Raw genomic sequence first — 21,739 nt, 5'->3', positions numbered from 1 at the left:
GTACAGAGCTCCCTCTCCATCCCACCCCCTGACAGTGTAACCTCCCCCCACTTTATACCCAGTGTCAGCATCGAGCTCTCCCAGGGACAGGGACGGTACAGAGCTCCCTCTACATCCCACTCTCTGAGAGTGATGCAGTCCGTATGGTACACATCCTACACTCTGCACCAGGACATGACCTGTTCAATCCAGAGATTGAAGAGTTGACCAGAGCTGTGTTGTGTCTGTGAGTTTTCCAAATGGCAGTGAATTGGAGCATGTCTGAGTGAACCCTCTTGGTTTACCACAGCCCTCTCCTCCCTCCTCTACCCTCCTCGATGACTGGGGAAGACATATACAGAAGGACGCAATATTCACCTCGAGAGAGCTGCATGCAGGAGGAGGGAGAAGCTAATGGGATGGCAACGGGTGGGCTGGTCAGGGGTCAGGGTGGTCAGAGGTCAAGGGTGCTCGAGGGTAGGGGTCGGGGTGGTCATTGGTTGTCATGGGTGGTCAGGGGTCAGGGTGGTCAGGAGTTGGGGTGATCAGGGGTCAAGGGTGAATGCCCTCAGTGTCCAAGTCCTGAGCGTTGCCATTCAGTTGAACGTGCCTTTGCTGAATCTTGTGCTTTCCAAGAAGAAACAAAACAATGTGTTCCCTTTCAGCTTGCAGTTTGTGTAAATGTGTGTGTGTGTGAGATTGTGAATTTATAAAACTTGTGTCCCCTCCCTCCCACCTCCCACCCGCCCCCAAAACTGAACAATACTGTCTGGTAAACTTTGACATGCGATTACAGAGTTAGTCTTAATCAGGAACAGCAGCTGACTGTCCAACAGCAGGGACCCCACAGCGGCTGTCTCTCCCTCTCCACCGTCCCACGTAGTCAGTGCTGTCCGTCTGGCTGCAGTCCCTGTGGGGGACGGGGAGATTCACACTCCCACCTTCACTGGAAAACTGAGCAGGGAACAGAGACAAGGTTCACTGACTGACCATGATGGACAAATAATCTTCTGCTGCCTCACTCCTCCCAAACACAAGACCTCAGCATGACTCTGTCTCTGTCTATCACTCCATCGGTCTCTCTCTCTCTCTCTCTCTCTTTTTTCTCTCTCTCTCTTTTTCTCTGTATCTTTCTCTCCCTTTTTGTCTCTTTCCCTCTCTCTCTGTCTCCTCTTTCTCTCGCTCTTCCTTTCTCGTTCCAACTTTATCTCTTCCTTTCTGTCTCCCTCTCTGTTTCCATCTCTTTCTTCCTCTCTCCCTCCATCTATCTTTGTCTCCGTCTCACCCTTTCTCTCTCTCTCCCTCTCCCTCCATCTCTGTCAGTCTCTCTCTCTCCCTTTCTCTCTCTCCCTGCCTCCCTTTCTCTCTCTCTCTCTCTCTCCCTCCATCTCTGTCTCCCTCCATCTCTGTCTCTCTCTCTCCCTTTCTCTCTGCCTCCCTTTCTCTCTCTCTCCCTCTCCCTCCATCTGTCTCCCCCTCTCTCTCTCTCTTAATCTGCTTGTCTGTCTGCCTCACTCCAATCACAATCATTCTCCCATAGTTTTATTGTCTCTCACTCTTACCTCATCTCTCCTAGTCAGTCTGTCTCTCTAGTCTTTCCTATTCACTCCCACTCTACACCGTCCCCAATGGGACCCCAAACCCCTTCCCGTTCACTCCCACTCTACACCGTCCCCAATGGGACCCCAAAACCCTTCCCATTCACTCCCGGTCTACACCGTCCCCAATGGACCCCAAACCCCTTCCCGTTCACTCCCACTCTACACCATCCCCAATGGACCCCAAACCCCTTCCCGTTCACTCCCACTCTACACCATCCCCAATGGGACCCCAAACCCCTTCCCGTTCACCCCCGCTCTACACCGTCCCCAATGGACCCCAAACCTCTTCCCATTCACTCCCGGTCTACACCGTCCCCAATGGACCCCAAACCCCTTCCCATTCACTCCCGGTCTACACCGTCCCCAATGGGACCCCAAACCCCTTTCTGTTCACTCCCGCTCTACACCATCCCCAATGGACCCCAAACCCCTTCATGTTCACTCCCACTCTACACCGTCCCCAGTGGGACCCCAAACCCCTTCCTGTTCACTCCCGCTCTACACCGTCCCCAATGGGACCCCAAACCCCTTCCCGTTCCCTCCCGCTCTACACCGTCCCCAATGGACCCCAAACCCCTTCCCGTTCACTCCCACTCTACACCATCCCCAATGGACCCCAAACCCCTTCCCGTTCACCCCCGCTCTACACCGTCCCCAATGGGACCCGAAACCCCTTCCCGTTCACCCCCGCTCTACACCGTCCCCAATGGACCCCAAACCCCTTCCCATTCACTCCCGGTCTACACCGTCCCCAATGGGACCCCAAACCCCTTCCCGTTCACTCCCACTCTACACCGTCCCCAATGGACCCCAAACCCCTTCCTGTTCACTCCCGCTCTACACTGTCCCCAATGGGACCCCAAGCCCCTTCCTATTCACTCCCACTCTACACCGTCCCCAATGGGACCCCAAACTCCTTCCCATTCACTCCCACTCTACACCGTCCCAATGGACCAAAAACCCCTTCCCATTCACTTCCGGTCTACACTGTCCCCAATGGGACCCCAAACCCCTTCCCATTCACTCCCACTCTACACCGTCCCCAATGGACCCCAAATCCCTTCCTGTTCACCCCCGGTCTACACCGTCCCCAATGGGACCCCAAACCCCTTCCTGTTCACTCCCGGTCTACACCGTCCCCAATGGGACCCCAAACCCCTTCCCATTCACTCCCACTCTACACCGTCCCAATGGACCAAAAACCCCTTCCCATTCACTTCCGGTCTACACTGTCCCCAATGGGACCCCAAACCCCTTCCCGTTCACTCCCAATCTACACCGTCCCCAATGGACCCAAAGCCCTTCCTTCCCAGCGGACTCATATACAATGCTTGTCGGTTTTGTGATAACCCCGGACTTACTGGAGAAGTTAATGACACAAGCTGCGATGATGACCAGGCCCCCAACAACAGCTACAATACTCAGCAACTTCGCAACTCGGCCTAGTCTCCGCGCTCCGTCCACATCTCCATTCTGGAAACTGTTCCTAGACTGGATACAGAGACAACATCATCAGGGACAGTGTAGAGGGAGTTTTACACTGTGTCTATCCCCATGCTGTCCCTGTCCCTGGGATGGGGGGGGACAGTGTAGAGGGAGCTTTACTCTGTATCTAACCCTGTGCTGTCCCTGTCCCTGGGATGGGGGGGGACAGTGTAGAGGGAGTTTTACTCTGTATCTAACCCCGTGCTGTCCCTGTCCCTGGGATGGGGGGGGACAGTGCAGAGGGAGTTTTACTCTGTATCTAACCCCGTGCTGTCCCTGTCCCTGGGATGGGGGGAACAGTGTAGAGGGAGCTTTACTCTGTATCGAACCCCGTGCTGTCCCTGTCCCTGGGATGGGTGGACAGTGCAGAGGGAGCTTTACTCTGTATCTAACCCTGTGCTGTCCCTGTCCCTGGGATGAGGGAGACAGTGTAGAGGGAGCTTTACCCTGTATCTAACCCCGTGCTGTCCCTGTCCTGGAGTGTTTGATGGGGGGACAGTGGAGAGGGAGCTTTACTCTGTATCTAACCCCGACTGTCCCTGTCCCTGGGATGGAGGGGACAGTGTAGAGGGAGCTTTACTCTGTATCTAACCCCGTGCTGTCCCTGTCCCTGGGATGGGGGGGACAGTGTAGAGGGAGTTTTACTCTGTATCTAACCCCGTGCTGTCCCTGTCCCTGGGATGGGGGGGGACAGTGTAGAGGGAGTTTTACTCTGTATCGAACCCCGTGCTGTCCCTGTCCCTGGGATGGGGGGACAGTGTAGAGGGAGCTTTACTCTGTATCTAACCCCGTGCTGTCCCTGTCCCTGGGATGGAGGGGGACAGTGTAGAGGGAGCTTTACTCTGTATCTAACCCCGTGCTGTCCCTGTCCCTGGGAGTGTTTGATGGGCTCCCTGGAACAGTATCTGGAAGGTTCCGTGTGCTGTGTTAATAACGTCAGGAAAATGGAGAATGTGGGATATGTGAATGGAAAGAAATATTTAAAAAAAACTAAGGCATTAACGCCGCGAGAGACTGATCGAGGAAGAGCTGCTGAGTGTGTACGAACTGTCGGGGGAGAGAGAGAATGTGACTCAGAAAGGAGAGACAGTGACAAAGGATGACAAAGTAAGAGAAGAGAAAGCAGGAGACACGTACACTGATGTGGAGAAAGAGAGACAGGGAGAGAAAACGAGAAAGATTCAGAAAAATGGAGCCTGGGACAGAGAGAATCAATGAGAGAGGAGAGACCGAGGGGGAGAGGATCAGTGACTGACAGTGAGGGAGACAGACGGACAGAAATAGAGATGGAAACAGACGATCCCTGGGTCAGAGACAGAGAGAGGGATAGAGATAGAGACAGAGAAAGTGGCAGACAGTGATGGAGCAGGAGAGGGAGAGGGAGAGGATCACTAAGTCAGTGACAGAGAGACACACACAGATGGAGATGGAGACAAAGCGATGGACAATGAGAGAGACAGACAGAGCTAGGAACAGAGAGGGACAGGGACAGAGACAGAAACAGAGACAGAGAGAGTCAGAGACAGAGATGGAGACAGAGACGGAGACAGAGATAGAGACAGAGACAGAGAGGGACAGGAACAGAGACAGAGATGGAGACAGAGAGGGACAGAGACAGAGAGGGACAGGAACAGAGACAGAGAGGGACAGGAACAGAGACAGAGACAGAGAGGGACAGGAACAGAGATGGAGATAGAGAGAGTCAGAGACAGAGATAGAGACAGAGACAGAGACAGAGAGGGACAGGAACAGAGATGGAGATAGAGACAGAACCGTGGACAGAAAGGGAGAGGAACAGTGAGACGCAGAGACACAGAGAGGCAGAGATGGAGGGAGGGACAGAGACAGACAGAGTCAGAGAGACAGAGAGCCAGGGACAGAGCCAGGGGGGGACAGTGAAGGTGTGCTGCAGTGTGGTACAGGCAGACACAGTGTGAACTGAACCATACTCACCATCACAGCATAGACAAATGCCACAATATTGAGGGGCCAGATTGGGCAGAAACAGGAGATAACAGCCAGGATGATGTAGTCACGTGGTTTCTCATGGTCACCTCCCTCAACGGTTTGGACCGAGGGATGTCTGTGGATGCTAGTACGAGGGGAGTTCAGGGCACTCTGAGGGAGATGGGTAACAGAACTCGCACGGACAGCCTTCCGGGGACTTTGTTTGTGAAGGGGACGGGCCAGGTCCTGCAGGGAAGTAGTTTTCGATCCATCCATCAGACCGTTCCCATTCAGCTGCTGTTTCTCCCTCACGACTGCTGCTGGTTCAGGGTCAGCGGTGGCTGCTGCTGGACTCCCAACCTCAGTTCCCTGGCTGTCCGAATTTACAGCCATCACAGATCACAGCTGACCAACTGAGAGGAAATCGATACCTTCAACACAAACACAGAGCAAACACTCAATACACAGTGACACATTGACACAGGGAGTGACCCTTACCCTGCTGTATAAACCCTGACTCTGTACGGTTACACAGTGAGTGACCCTTACCCTGCTGTATAAACCCTGACTCTGTACGGTTACACAGTGAGTGACCCTTACCCTGCTGTATAAACCCTGACTTTGTACAGTCACACAGTGACCCTTGCCCTGCTGTATAAACCCTGACTCTGTACAGTTACACAGTGACCCTTGCCCTGCTGAATAAACCCTGACTCTGTACGGTTACACGGTGACCCTTACCCTGCTGAATAAACCCTGACTCTGTACGGTTACACAGTGACCTTTGCCCTGCTGTATAAACGCTGACTCTGTACGGTTACACAGTGACCCTTACCCTGCTGAATAAACCCTGACTCTGTACAGTTACACAGTGACCCTTACCCTGCTGTATAAACCCTGACACTGTACTGTTACACAGTGAGTGACCCTTACCCTGCTGTATAAACACTGACTCTGTACGGTGACACAGTGACCCTTACCCGGCTGAATAAACCCTGACACTGTACAGTTACTCAGTGAGTGACCCTTACCCTGCTGTATAAACACTGACTCTGTACGGTTACACAGTGAGTGACCCTTACCCTGCTGTATAAACACTGACTCTGTACGGTTACACAGTGAGTGACCCTTACCCTGCTGTATAAACACTGACTCTGTACAGTTACACAGTGAGTGACCCTTACCCTGCTGAATAAAGACTGACTCCGTACGGTTACGCAGTGAGTGACCCTTACCCTGCTGTATAAACACTGACTCTGTACGGTTACACAGTGAGTGACCCTTACCCTGCTGAATAAACACTGACTCTGTACGGTTACACAGTGACCCTTACCCTGTTGAATAAACACTGACTCTGTACAGTTACACAGTGAGTGACCCTTACCCTGCTGAATAAACCCTGACTCTGTACGGTTACACAGTGAGTGACCCTTACCCTGCTGAATAAACACTGACTCTGTACGGTTACACAGTGACACTTACCCTGCTGTATAAACACTGACTCTGTACGGTTACACAGTGAGTGACCCTTACCCTGCTGTATAAACACTGACTCTGTACGGTTACACAGTGAGTGACCCTTACCCTGCTGAATAAACACTGACTCTGTACGGTTACACAGTGACCTTTGCCCTGCTGTATAAACGCTGACTCTGTACGGTTACACAGTGACCCTTACCCTGCTGAATAAACCCTGACTCTGTACAGTTACACAGTGACCCTTACCCTGCTGTATAAACCCTGACACTGTACTGTTACACAGTGAGTGACCCTTACCCTGCTGTATAAACACTGACTCTGTACGGTGACACAGTGACCCTTACCCGGCTGAATAAACCCTGACACTGTACAGTTACTCAGTGAGTGACCCTTACCCTGCTGTATAAACACTGACTCTGTACGGTTACACAGTGAGTGACCCTTACCCTGCTGTATAAACACTGACTCTGTACGGTTACACAGTGAGTGACCCTTACCCTGTTGAATAAACACTGACTCTGTACAGTTACACAGTGAGTGACCCTTACCCTGCTGTATAAACCCTGACTCTGTACGGTTACACAGTGACCCTTACCCTGCTGAATAGACCCTGACTCTGTACGGTTACACAGTGAGTGACCCTTACCCTGCTGTATAAACACTGACTCTGTACGGTTACACAGTGAGTGACCCTTACCCTGCTGAATAAACACTGACTCTGTACGGTTACACAGTGAGTGACCCTTATCCTGCTGTATAAACACTGACTCTGTACGGTTACACAGTGAGTGACCCTTACCCTGCTGTATAAACACTGACTCTGTACAGTTACACAGTGAGTGACCCTTACCCTGCTGAATAAACACTGACTCTGTACGGTTACACAGTGAGTGACCCTTACCCTGCTGAATAAACACTGACTCTGTACGGTTACACAGTGACCCTTACCCTGTTGAATAAACACTGACTCTGTACGGTTACACAGTGAGTGACCCTTACCCTGCTGAATAAACACTGACTCTGTACGGTTAAACAGTGAGTGACCCATACCCTGCTGTATAAACACTGACTCTGTACGGTTACACAGTGACCCTTACCCTGCTGTATAAACGTGTACCATTACCCTGCTGTATAAACACTGACTCTGTACAGTTACACAGTGAGTGACCATTACCCTGCTGAATGAACACTGACTCTGTACGGTGACACAGTGAGTGACCCATACCCTGCTAAATAAACCCTGACTCTGTACAGTTACACAGTGAGTGACCCTTACCCTGCTGTATAAACCCTGACTCTGTACAGTTATACAGTGAGTGACCCTTCCTGACACTGTACAGTTACACAGTGAGTGACCCTTACCCTGCTGAATAAACCCTGACTCTGTACAGTTATACAGTGAGTGACCCTTCCTGACACTCTACAGTTATACAGTGAGTGACCCTTACCATGCTGAATAAACACTGACTCTGTACGGTTACACAGTGACCCTTACCCTGCTGAATAAACACTGACTCTGTACAGTTACACAGTGAGTGACCCTTACCCTGCTGAATAAACACTGACTCTGTACGGTTACACAGTGAGTGACCCTTACCCTGCTGAATAAAGACTGACTCCGTACGGTTACACAGTGAGTGACCCTTACCCTGCTGAATAAACATTGACTCTGTACGGTTACACAGTGACCTTTGCCCTGCTGTATAAACGTGTACCATTACCCTGCTGAATAAACGTGTACCATAACCCTGCTGAATAAACCCTGACTCTGTACGGTTACACAGTGACCCTTACCCTGCTGTATAAACACTGACTCTGTACGGTTACACAGTGAGTGACCCTTACCCTGCTGTATAAACCCTGACTCTGTACGGTTACACAGTGACCCTTACCCTGCTGTATAAACACTGACTCTGTACGGTTACACAGTGAGTGACCCTTACCCTGCTGTATAAACACTGACTCTGTACGGTTACACAGTGACCCTTACCCTGCTGAATAAACCCTGACACTGTACAGTTACACAGTGAGTGACCCTTACCCTGCTGAATAAACACTGACTCTGTACGGTTAAACAGTGAGTGACCCATACCCTGCTGTATAAACACTGACTCTGTACGGTTACACAGTGACCCTTACCCTGCTGTATAAACGTGTACCATTACCCTGCTGTATAAACACTGACTCTGTACAGTTACACAGTGAGTGACCATTACCCTGCTGAATGAACACTGACTCTGTACGGTGACACAGTGAGTGACCCATACCCTGCTAAATAAACCCTGACTCTGTACAGTTACACAGTGAGTGACCCTTACCCTGCTGTATAAACCCTGACTCTGTACAGTTATACAGTGAGTGACCCTTCCTGACACTGTACAGTTACACAGTGAGTGACCCTTACCCTGCTGAATAAACCCTGACTCTGTACGGTTACACAGTGACCCTTACCCTGCTGTATAAACACTGACTCTGTACGGTTACACAGTGAGTGACCCTTACCCTGCTGTATAAACCCTGACTCTGTACGGTTACACAGTGACCCTTACCCTGCTGTATAAACACTGACTCTGTACGGTTACACAGTGAGTGACCCTTACCCTGCTGTATAAACACTGACTCTGTACGGTTACACAGTGACCCTTACCCTGCTGAATAAACCCTGACACTGTACAGTTACACAGTGAGTGACCCTTACCCTGCTGAATAAACACTGACTCTGTACGGTTACACAGTGAGTGACCCTTACCCTGCTGAATAAACACTGACTCTGTACGGTTAAACAGTGAGTGACCCATACCCTGCTGTATAAACACTGACTCTGTACGGTTACACAGTGACCCTTACCCTGCTGTATAAACGTGTACCATTACCCTGCTGTATAAACACTGACTCTGTACAGTTACACAGTGAGTGACCATTACCCTGCTGAATGAACACTGACTCTGTACGGTGACACAGTGAGTGACCCATACCCTGCTAAATAAACCCTGACTCTGTACAGTTACACAGTGAGTGACCCTTACCCTGCTGTATAAACCCTGACTCTGTACAGTTATACAGTGAGTGACCCTTCCTGACACTGTACAGTTACACAGTGAGTGACCCTTACCCTGCTGAATAAACCCTGACTCTGTACAGTTATACAGTGAGTGACCCTTCCTGACACTCTACAGTTATACAGTGAGTGACCCTTACCATGCTGAATAAACACTGACTCTGTACGGTTACACAGTGACCCTTACCCTGCTGAATAAACACTGACTCTGTACAGTTACACAGTGAGTGACCCTTACCCTGCTGAATAAACACTGACTCTGTACGGTTACACAGTGAGTGACCCTTACCCTGCTGAATAAAGACTGACTCCGTACGGTTACACAGTGAGTGACCCTTACCCTGCTGAATAAACATTGACTCTGTACGGTTACACAGTGACCTTTGCCCTGCTGTATAAACGTGTACCATTACCCTGCTGAATAAACGTGTACCATAACCCTGCTGAATAAACCCTGACTCTGTACGGTTACACAGTGACCCTTACCCTGCTGTATAAACACTGACTCTGTACGGTTACACAGTGAGTGACCCTTACCCTGCTGTATAAACACTGACTCTGTACGGTTACACAGTGACCCTTACCCTGCTGAATAAACCCTGACACTGTACTGTTACACAGTGAGTGACCCTTACCCTGCTGAATAAACACTGACTCTGTACGGTTACACAGTGAGTGACCCTTACCCTGCTGTATAAACACTGACTCTGTACAGTTACACAGTGAGTGACCCTTACCCTGCTGTATAAACACTGACTCTGTACGGTTACACAGTGACCCTTACCCTGCTGAATAAACCCTGACACTGTACAGTTACACAGTGAGTGACCCTTACCCTGCTGAATAAACACTGACTCTGTACGGTTACACAGTGAGTGACCCTTACCCTGCTGAATAAACACTGACTCTGTACGGTTACACAGTGAGTGACCCTTACCCTGCTGTATAAACACTGACTCTGTACAGTTACACAGTGAGTGACCCTTACCCTGCTGAATAAAGACTGACTCCGTACGGTTACGCAGTGAGTGACCCTTACCCTGCTGTATAAACACTGACTCTGTACGGTTACACAGTGAGTGACCCTTACCCTGCTGAATAAACACTGACTCAGTACGGTTACACAGTGACACTTACCCTGCTGAAAAACGTGTACCATTACCCTGCTGAATAAACACTGACTCTGTACGGTTACACAGTGACCCTTACCCTGCTGAATAAACGTGTACCATAACCCTGCTGAATAAACCCTGACTCTGTACGGTTACACAGTGACCCTTACCCTGCTGTATAAACACTGACTCTGTACGGTTACACAGTGAGTGACCCTTACCCTGCTGTATAAACCCTGACTCTGTACGGTTACACAGTGACCCTTACCCTGCTGTATAAACACTGACTCCGTACGGTTACACAGTGAGTGACCCTTACCCTGCTGTATAAACACTGACTCTGTACGGTTACACAGTGAGTGACCCTTACCCTGCTGCATAAACCCTGACTCTGTACGGTTACACAGTGAGTGACCCTTACCCTGCTGTATAAACACTGACTCTGTACGGTTACACAGTGAGTGACCCTTACCCTGCTGAATAAACACTGACTCTGTACGGTTACACAGTGAGTGACCCTTACCCTGCTGTATAAACACTGACTCTGTACGGTTACACAGTGAGTGACCCTTACCCTGCTGAATAAACACTGACTCTGTACGGTTACACAGTGACCCTTACCCTGTTGAATAAACACTGACTCTGTACGGTTACACAGTGAGTGACCCTTACCCTGCTGAATAAACACTGACTCTGTACGGTTACACAGTGAGTGACCCTTACCCTGCTGTATAAACACTGACTCTGTACGGTTACACAGTGACCCTTACCCTGCTGTATAAACGTGTACCATTACCCTGCTGTATAAACACTGACTCTGTACAGTTACACAGTGAGTGACCATTACCCTGCTGAATGAACACTGACTCTGTACGGTGACACAGTGAGTGACCCTTACCCTGCTGAATAAACCCTGACTCTGTACAGTTACACAGTGAGTGACCCTTCCTGACACTGTACAGTTACACAGTGAGTGACCCATACCCTGCTAAATAAACCCTGACTCTGTACAGTTATACAGTGAGTGACCCTTCCTGTCACTCTACAGTTATACAGTGAGTGACCCTTACCATGCTGAATAAACACTGACTCTGTACGGTTACACAGTGAGTGACCATTACCCTGCTGTATAAACCCTGACTCTGTACGGTTACACAGTGAGTGACCCTTACCCTGCTGAATAAACACTGACTCTGTACGGTTACACAGTGAGTGACCCTTACCCTGCTGAATAAAGACTGACTCCGTACGGTTACACAGTGAGTGACCCTTACCCTGCTGTATAAACACTGACTCTGTACGGTTACACAGTGACCCTTACCCTGTTGAATAAACACTGACTCTGTACAGTTACACAGTGAGTGACCCTTACCCTGCTGAATAAACCCTGACTCTGTACGGTTACACAGTGAGTGACCCTTACCCTGCTGAATAAACATTGACTCTGTACGGTTACACAGTGACCTTTGCCCTGCTGTATAAACGTGTACCATTACCCTGCTGAATAAACGTGTACCATAACCCTGCTGAATAAACCCTGACTCTGTACGGTTACACAGTGACCCTTACCCTGCTGTATAAACACTGACTCTGTACGGTTACACAGTGAGTGACCCTTACCCTGCTGTATAAACCCTGACTCTGTACGGTTACACAGTGACCCTTACCCTGCTGTATAAACACTGACTCTGTACGGTTACACAGTGAGTGACCCTTACCCTGCTGTATAAACACTGACTCTGTACGGTTACACAGTGACCCTTACCCTGCTGAATAAACCCTGACACTGTACAGTTACACAGTGAGTGACCCTTACCCTGCTGAATAAACACTGACTCTGTACGGTTACACAGTGAGTGACCCTTACCCTGCTGTATAAACACTGACTCTGTACAGTTACACAGTGAGTGACCCTTACCCTGCTGTATAAACACTGACTCTGTACGGTTACACAGTGACCCTTACCCTGCTGAATAAACCCTGACACTGTACAGTTACACAGTGAGTGACCCTTACCCTGCTGAATAAACACTGACTCTGTACGGTTACACAGTGAGTGACCCTTACCCTGCTGTATAGACACTGACTCTGTACAGTTACACAGTGAGTGACCCTTACCCTGCTGAATAAAGACTGACTCCGTACGGTTACGCAGTGAGTGACCCTTACCCTGCTGTATAAACACTGACTCTGTACGGTTACACAGTGAGTGACCCTTACCCTGCTGAATAAACACTGACTCAGTACGGTTACACAGTGACACTTACCCTGCTGTATAAACGTGTACCATTACCCTGCTGAATAAACACTGACTCTGTACGGTTACACAGTGACCCTTACCCTGCTGAATAAACGTGTACCATAACCCTGCTGAATAAACCCTGACTCTGTACGGTTACACAGTGACCCTTACCCTGCTGTATAAACACTGACTCTGTACGGTTACACAGTGAGTGACCCTTACCCTGCTGTATAAACCCTGACTCTGTACGGTTACACAGTGACCCTTACCCTGCTGTATAAACACTGACTCCGTACGGTTACACAGTGAGTGACCCTTACCCTGCTGAATAAACACTGACTCAGTACGGTTACACAGTGAGTGACCCTTACCCTGCTGAATAAACACTGACTCTGTACGGTTACACAGTGACCCTTACCCTGTTGAATAAACACTGACTCTGTACGGTTACACAGTGAGTGACCCTTACCCTGCTGAATAAACACTGACTCTGTACGGTTACACAGTGAGTGACCCTTACCCTGCTGTATAAACACTGACTCTGTACGGTTACACAGTGACCCTTACCCTGCTGTATAAACGTGTACCATTACCCTGCTGTATAAACACTGACTCTGTACAGTTACACAGTGAGTGACCATTACCCTGCTGAATGAACACTGACTCTGTACGGTGACACAGTGAGTGACCCTTACCCTGCTGAATAAACCCTGACTCTGTACAGTTACACAGTGAGTGACCCTTCCTGACACTGTACAGTTACACAGTGAGTGACCCATACCCTGCTAAATAAATCCTGACTCTGTACAGTTATACAGTGAGTGACCCTTCCTGACACTCTACAGTTATACAGTGAGTGACCCTTACCATGCTGAATAAACACTGACTCTGTACGGTTACACAGTGAGTGACCATTACCCTGCTGTATAAACCCTGACTCTGTACGGTTACACAGTGAGTGACCCTTACCCTGCTGAATAAACCCTGACTCTGTACAGTTATACAGTGAGTGACCCTTCCTGACACTGTACAGTTACACAGTGAGTGACCCTTACCCTGCTGAATAAACCCTGACTCTGTACAGTTATACAGTGAGTGACCCTTCCTGACACTCTACAGTTATACAGTGAGTGACCCTTACCATGCTGAATAAACACTGACTCTGTACGGTTACACAGTGACCCTTATCCTGCTGTATAAACACTGACTCTGTACGGTTACACAGTGACCCTTACCCTGTTGAATAAACACTGACTCTGTACAGTTACACAGTGACTGACCCTTACCCTGCTGAATAAACCCTGACTCTGTACGGTTACACAGTGACCCTTACCCTGCTGTATAAACACTGACTCTGTACGGTTACACAGTGAGTGACCCTTACCCTGCTGTATAAACCCTGACTCTGTACGGTTACACAGTGACCTTTACCCTGCTGTATAAACACTGACTCTGTACGGTTACACAGTGAGTGACCCTTACCCCGCTGTATAAACACTGACTCTGTACGGTTACACAGTGAGTGACCCTTACCCTGCTGAATAAACACTGACTCCGTACGGTTACACAGTGAGTGACCCTTACCCTGCTGTATAAACACTGACTCCGTACGGTTACACAGTGAGTGACCCTTACCCTGCTGTATAAACACTGACTCTGTACGGTTACACAGTGAGTGACCCTTACCTTGCTGTATAAACACTGACTCTGTACGGTTACACAGTGAGTGACCCTTACCCTGCTGTATAAACACTGACTCTGTACGGTTACACAGTGAGTGACCCTTACCCTGCTGTATAAACACTGACTCTGTACGGTTACACAGTGAGTGACCCTTACTCTGCTGTATAAACACTGACTCTGTACGGTTACACAGTGAGTGACCCTTACCCTGCTGAATAAACACTGACTCTGTACGGTTACACAGTGAGTGACCCTTACCCTGCTGTATAAACACTGACTCTGTACAGTTACACAGTGAGTGACCCTTACCCTGCTGAATAAACACTGACTCTGTACGGTTACACAGTGAGTGACCCTTACCCTGCTGAATAAACACTGACTCTGTACGGTTACACAGTGACCCTTACCCTGTTGAATAAACACTGACTCTGTACGGTTACACAGTGAGTGACCCTTACCCTGCTGAATAAACACTGACTCTGTACGGTTAAACAGTGAGTGACCCTTACCCTGCTGTATAAACACTGACTCAGTACGGTTACACAGTGACCCTTACCCTGCTGTATAAACGTGTACCATTACCCTGCTGTATGAACACTGACTCTGTACAGTTACACAGTGAGTGACCATTACCCTGCTGAATGAACCCTGACTCTGTACGGTGACACAGTGAGTGACCCTTACCCTGCTGTATAAACCCTGACTCTGTACGGTTACACAGTGAGTGACCCTTACCCTGCTGAATAAACCCTGACTCTGTACAGTTACACAGTGAGTGACCCTTCCTGACACTGTACAGTTACACAGTGAGTGACCCTTACCCTGCTGAATAAACCCTGACTCTGTACAGTTATACAGTGAGTGACCCTTCCTGACACTCTACAGTTATATAGTGAGTGAGCCTTACCCTGCTGAATAAACACTGACTCTGTACGGTTACACAGTGACCCTTACTCTGCTGAATAAACACTGACTCTGTACAGTTACACAGTGAGTGACCCTTACCCTGCTGTATAAACACTGACTCTGTACGGTTACACAGTGAGTGACCCTTACCCTGCTGTATAAACACTGACTCTGTACGGTTATACAGTGAGTGACCCTTACCCTGCTGGATAAACACTGACTCTGTACGGTTACACAGTGAGTGACCCTTACCCTGCTGTATAAACACTGACTCTGTACGGTTACACAGTGAGTGACCCTCACCGTGGTGAATAAACCCTGACTCTGTACAGTTATACAGTGAGTGACCCTTCCTGACTCTGTACAGTTACACAGTGAGTGACCCTTACCCTGCTGAATGAACACTGACTCTGTACGGTTACACAGTGAGTGACCCTTACCCTGCTGTATAAACCCTGACTCTGTACGGTTACACAGTGAGTGACCCTTACCCTGCTGTATAAACATTGACTCTGTACGGTTACACAGTGACCCTTACCCTGCTGTATAAACACTGACTCTGTACAGTTACACAGTGAGTGACCCTTACCCTGCTGTATAAACACTGACTCTGTACGGTTACACAGTGAGTGACCCTTACCCTGCTGTATAAACACTGACTCTGTACGGTTACACAGTGAGTGACCCTTACCCTGCTGTATAAACACTGACTCTGTACGGTTACACAGTGAGTGACCCTTACCCTGCTGTATAAACACTGACACAGTACGGTTACACAGTGAGTGACCCTTACCCTGCTGAATAAACACTGACACAGTACGGTGACACAGTGAGTGACCCTTACCCTGCTGAATAAACACTGATTCTGTATGGTTACACAGTGAGTGATCCTTACCCTGCTGTATTAACACTGACTCTGTACGGTTACACAGTGAGTGACCCTTACCCTGCTGTATAAACACTGACTCTGTACGGTTACACAGTGAGTGACCCTTACCCTGCTGTATAAACACTGACTCTGTACGGTTACACAGTGAGTGACCCTTACCCTGCTGAATAAACACTGACTCTGTACGGTTACACAGTGACCCTTACCCTGTTGAATAAACACTGACTCTGTACAGTTACACAGTGAGTGACCCTTACCCTGCTGAATAAACACTGACTCTGTACGGTTACACAGTGAGTGACCCTTACCCTGCTGTATAAACCCTGACTCTGTACGGTTACACAGTGAGTGACCCTTACCCTACTGAATAAACACTGATTCTGTATGGTTACACAGTGAGTGACCCTTACCCTGCTGAATAAACACTGACTCTGTACGGTTACACAGTGAGTGACCCTTACCCTGCTGTATAAACGCTGACTCTGTATGGTTACACAATGAGTGACCCTTACCCTGCTGTATAAACACTGAGTCTGTACAGATATACAGCGAGTGACCCTTCCTGACACTGTACAGTTACACAGTGAGTGACCCTTACCCTGCTGAATAAACACTGACTCTGTACGGTTACACTGTGAGTGACCCTTACCCTGCTGTATAAACACTGACTCTGTACGGTTACACAGTGAGTGACCCTTACCCTGCTGTATAAACACTGACTCTGTACGGTTACACAGTGAGTGACCCTTACTCTGCTGAATAAACACTGACTCCGTACGGTTACACAGTGAGTTACCCTTACCCTGCTGTATAAACACTGACTCTGTACGGTTACACAGTGAGTGACCCTTACCCTGCTGAATAAACACTGACTCCGTACGGTTACGCAGTGAGTGACCCTTACCCTGCTGTATAAACACTGACTCTGTACGGTTACACAGTGACCCTTACCCTGCTGTATAAACACTGACTCTGTACGGTTACACAGTGAGTGACCCTTACCCTGCTGTATAAACACTGACTCTGTATGGTTACACAATGAGTGACCCTTACCCTGCTGAATAAACACTGACTCTGTACAGTTATACAGGGAGTGACCCTTCCTGACTCTGTACAGCTATACAGTGAGTGACCCTTCCTGACTCTGTACAGTTACACAGTGAGTGACCCTTACCCTACTGTATAAACCATGACTCTGCACGGTTACACAGTGAGTGACCCTTACCCTGCTGTATAAACACTGACACAGTACGGTTACACAGTGAGTGACCCTTACCCTGCTGTATAAACACTGACTCTGTACGGTTACACAGTGAGTGACCCTTACCCTGCTGAATGAACATTGGTGACCCTTACTCTTCTGAATTAAAAGCAGGTTTTGCTTTTGGTCCTGAGGAGCTGCTCTGGCCAATTCTTGTTGGCTGGTCCCTGGGAGGGCGGCTGGGGCCGGTTACAAGGCAGTGAGCAGGTTCTGAGTGCGATGGGTCCATTGAGACAGCGTGGATGTGGAGAATGAGTGAACAGCGCTGAGTGTAAATTGAGACTGTGTTTGCTGTGAAGATTAGCAGGCAGTTTGGGGGATGCTGATAGTGTGGAGGGGGTGGCCATTATCGGGCCAGATCTGTAGTTGGGGCGAGGGGTGGGGGTGGTGTTGCTGCTGCATTCACTGTCTAAGGCAGGTCTTGGAACCCCGGGAAATGTCAACACTGCCATCAATCACTAACACAGTGGCCTCTCTACCAGCGGAACCCTGCGATTTCCCTCAGTATCTCCGAGAGACATCATCTGCATCTAGCTGTTTACCCTGGGAATAAATGGGAGGACAAGGCAGAATTCAGTACAGAGTGAGCCAGATACTCACCGTTATGTCTCGTCAGAAAAGGGCTGGAAGGAACAGCAGCTTTGGCAAGATCCGCCAGTCAATAATTCATATTCTCACAACGAGCAGACAGCAGGGAGGAGAGGAGCGGTGAGAACCACTACCCTGCCAAGGAGAAGACAAACCTAAACACCCAGCCCAGCCAAGCGGAGCAGGGGGGAGATTGCAGGGTGTGTAAATGTCTCTCTCTCTCTCACACACACACACACACACACCTCCCTCCTCATAACAAAGAGCTCACACACACAGGTCACGTGGCCAAGTCCCCTCTCATTAATATCTCTTCACTGGTTTCTGCATCACAGAGCCATCTCTCTCTCCCTCCCTCTCACACACTCCCTCTCTCATTAATATCTCTTCACTGGTTTCTGCATCACAGAGCCATCTCTCCCTCCCTCTCTCACACTCCCTCTCTCATTAATATCTCTTCACTGATTTCTGCATCACAGAGCCATCTCTCCCTCCCTCCCTCCCTCTCACACACTCCCTCTCTCATTAATATCTCTTCACTGGTTTCTCCATCACAGAGCCATCTCTCTCTCCCTCCCTCTCTCACACTCTCTCTCTCATTAATATCTCTTCAGTGATTTCTCCATCACAGAGCCATCTCTCCCTCCCTCCCTCTCTCACACTCTCTCTCTCATTAATATCCTTCACTGATTTCTGCATCACAGAGCCATCTCTCTCTCTCTCCCTCTCACACACTCCCTCTCTCATTAATATCTCTTCACTGATTTCTGCATCACAGAGCCATCTCTCTCTCTCCCTCCCTCCCTCTCACACACTCCCTCTCTCATTAATATCCCTTCACTGATTTCTGCATCACAGAGCCATCTCTCTCTCCCTCCCTCTCACACACTCCCTCTCTCATTAATATCTCTTCACTGATTTCTGCATCACAGAGCCATCTCTCTCTCTCTCCCTCTCACACACTCCCTCTCTCATTAATATTAAGACCTGAACTGCCAGGTCTTGTCTTGTTCTCCAACTGCTCTCCCTCTGCTTTTCATCTGTGTATCTCTTCATTTCTATCTACTCCTCGTTCTCTCTATCTCTCTGTACCTCTGTGTATCTCTCTGTACCTTTCACCATCTCACTCTCTCTCAGCCTCCACCTCATTCACATTTCTCTCCTGTTTATTTTAGGCCTGAAGTTAATTACCTTTGGCCTTGTCATTTCTTTCTCTCCAAATCTATTTCTCCTCCAAATCACCATCTCTCTCTCTCTCTCTCCATCTCTCAGTTCCCCCTCTTTCGTTCTCAAATGCCACACTCGCATTCACTCAGCGCCGAGACAAAACAGTCTCACTGTCTGCAGGTGCACTCCCGGGGAGAGTCAGTGTCTCCCCCGTATCCCAGGGAGAGTCAGTGTCTCCCCCTGTACCCCAGGGAGAGTCAGTGTCTCCCCATACCCCGGGCAGAGTCAGTGTCTCCCCTGTATCCCGGGGAGAGTCAGTGTCTCCCTCTGTACCCCGGGGAGAGTCAGTGTCTCCCCCGTACCCCGGGGAGAGTCAGTGTCTCCCCGTACCCCGGGGAGAGTCAGTGTCTCCCCCGTAACCCGGGGAGAGTCAGTGTGTCTCCCTGTACCCCGGGGAGGGTCAGTGTGTTCCCCTGTACCCCGGGGTGGGTCAGTGTGTCTCCCCTGTACCCTGGGGAGAGTCAGTGTGTCTCCCCTGTACCCCGGGGAGAGTCAGTGTGTCTCCCCTGTACCCCGGGGAGAGTCAGTGTGTTTCCCTGTACCCCGAGGAGAGTCAGTGTGTCTCCCCTGTACCCCGGGGTGGGTCAGTGTGTCTCCCCTGTACCCTGGGGAGAGTCAGTGTGTCTCCCCTGTACCCCGGGGAGAGTCAGTGTGTCTCCCCTGTACCCCGGGGAGAGTCAGTGTGTTTCCCTGTACCCCGAGGAGAGTCAGTGTGTCTCCCCTGTACCCTGGGGAGAGTCAGTGTGTCTCCCCTGTACCCTGGGGAGAGTCAGTGTGTCTCCCCTGTACCCCGGGGAGAGTCAGTGTGTCTCCCCTGTACCCTGGGGAGAGTCAGTGTGTCTCCCCTGTACCCTGGGGAGGGTCAGTGTGTCTCCCCTGTACCCCGGGGTGGGTCAGTGTGTCTCCCCTGTACCCCGGGGAGAGTCAGTGTGTTTCCCTGTACCCCGAGGAGAGTCAGTGTGTCTCCCCTGTACCCTGGGGAGAGTCAGTGTGTCTCCCCTGTACCCTGGGGAGAGTCAGTGTGTCTCCCCTGTACCCTGGGGAGAGTCAGTGTGTCTCCCCTGTACCCTGGGGAGAGTCAGTGTGTCTCCCCTGTACCCCGGGGAGAGTCAGTGTGTCTCCCCTGTACCCTGGGGAGAGTCAGTGTGTCTCCCCTGTACCCCGGGGAGAGTCAGTGTGTTCCCCTGTACCCCGAGGAGAGTCAGTGTGTCTCCCTGGACCCTGGGGAGAGTCAGTGTGTCTCCCTGGACCCCGGGGAGAGTCAGTGTCCTCCCCCCACCTCCCTGTTAGGAGACGTGTTCCCCTCGGCAGGAATTCCTTGCCTGTGGTGGGAATGTCTCCTGTAAAAGGGAAGAACGAGACAGAGCAAAACCAGGAGTAACCGGGTAACAGTGAGGGGTTGATCTCTCCTCCTGGTATTAGACATGGATCCCAGTGCCTGGCCTTTACTGACGTGTTCTAGCACAGGCTATTCGGCCCACTCTGCTGGTACTAGCTCTGCAAGGTGAGCACCATTGCCTGGCACTGACCTCCCTGGCCGCAGTGGGTCCCGCAGACGCTGGAGATTAGAGAGGTGCTGGAAAAACACAGCAGGTCAGGCAGCATCCGAGGAGCAGGAAAGTCGACATTCCGGGCAAAAGCCCTTCACTCCTGACTTGCTGTGCTTTTCCAGCACTACCCCTGACTTTCCTGCGCACTCTGTGTCTGTCCGAATGACCATCCCATGTCCCTCCTCCTCATCCTAACTCCAAAGCTCCCTCAGCGCCCTTCTCCAGAGTCCAGCTCGGGAGGTGATGTCCTGGTCGCACTGCCTGGGTAACCCAGGTAACGGTAGAATTTAAATTCAATAAAAGCAAATAATTTTTAAAAATCAGGAAATGAGGAGTCTAATGGTGACCATGAATCCACTGTCAAAAATAAACCCCCCACCTGGTCACTGAGGGAAGGGAACTGTCGTCCTTACCTGGCCCGGCCTACAAGTGACTCCAGACCCACATCTACGTGGCTGATTTTTAACCCTCCTCTGGGCAGTTCGGGATGGGGAATAGACACCGCCTCAGCCAGCGACACCCTCATCCCGTGAATGAATGAATTTAAAAAGAATCGGGCATAGCGAGTTCCTGATACTGACCCTTCCCCCTCTGAGGAACTTGGTGAGAAACCTCTCTCCAGCCTCAAAAAATATCCACTGACCGTCACTTCTGAAAAGACCACCAGGAGCAGAAATGAGGCCATTCAACCCATCCTGTCTGCTCTGCCATCCAATCATAGTTATTAACTTT

General features: G+C 49.9%; 1 protein-coding gene across 1 annotated transcript; it reads right to left on the bottom strand.

Annotated features, from left to right (window-relative positions):
- Positions 1 to 734: 734 nt before the first annotated feature.
- Positions 735 to 18,476, bottom strand: LOC132813919 (proline-rich transmembrane protein 2-like). The gene is made up of 4 exons (XM_060823304.1): positions 18,243 to 18,476; positions 5,019 to 5,443; positions 2,942 to 3,071; positions 735 to 933 (listed from the first exon to the last, which is right to left on the bottom strand). The coding sequence occupies exons 2-4, from the start codon at positions 5,403 to 5,405 to the stop codon at positions 923 to 925; spliced, it is 528 nt and encodes a 175-aa protein (XP_060679287.1). The 5' UTR covers positions 5,406 to 5,443; positions 18,243 to 18,476; the 3' UTR covers positions 735 to 922.
- Positions 18,477 to 21,739: the final 3,263 nt, after the last annotated feature.

This window comes from Hemiscyllium ocellatum, unplaced genomic scaffold (genome assembly GCF_020745735.1).
Source record: "Hemiscyllium ocellatum isolate sHemOce1 unplaced genomic scaffold, sHemOce1.pat.X.cur. scaffold_532_pat_ctg1, whole genome shotgun sequence".
NCBI classification, from domain to species: domain Eukaryota; kingdom Metazoa; phylum Chordata; class Chondrichthyes; order Orectolobiformes; family Hemiscylliidae; genus Hemiscyllium; species Hemiscyllium ocellatum.
Note: the sequence above shows the minus strand (reverse complement) of the source record. Positions and strands in the feature narration are given on the sequence as shown.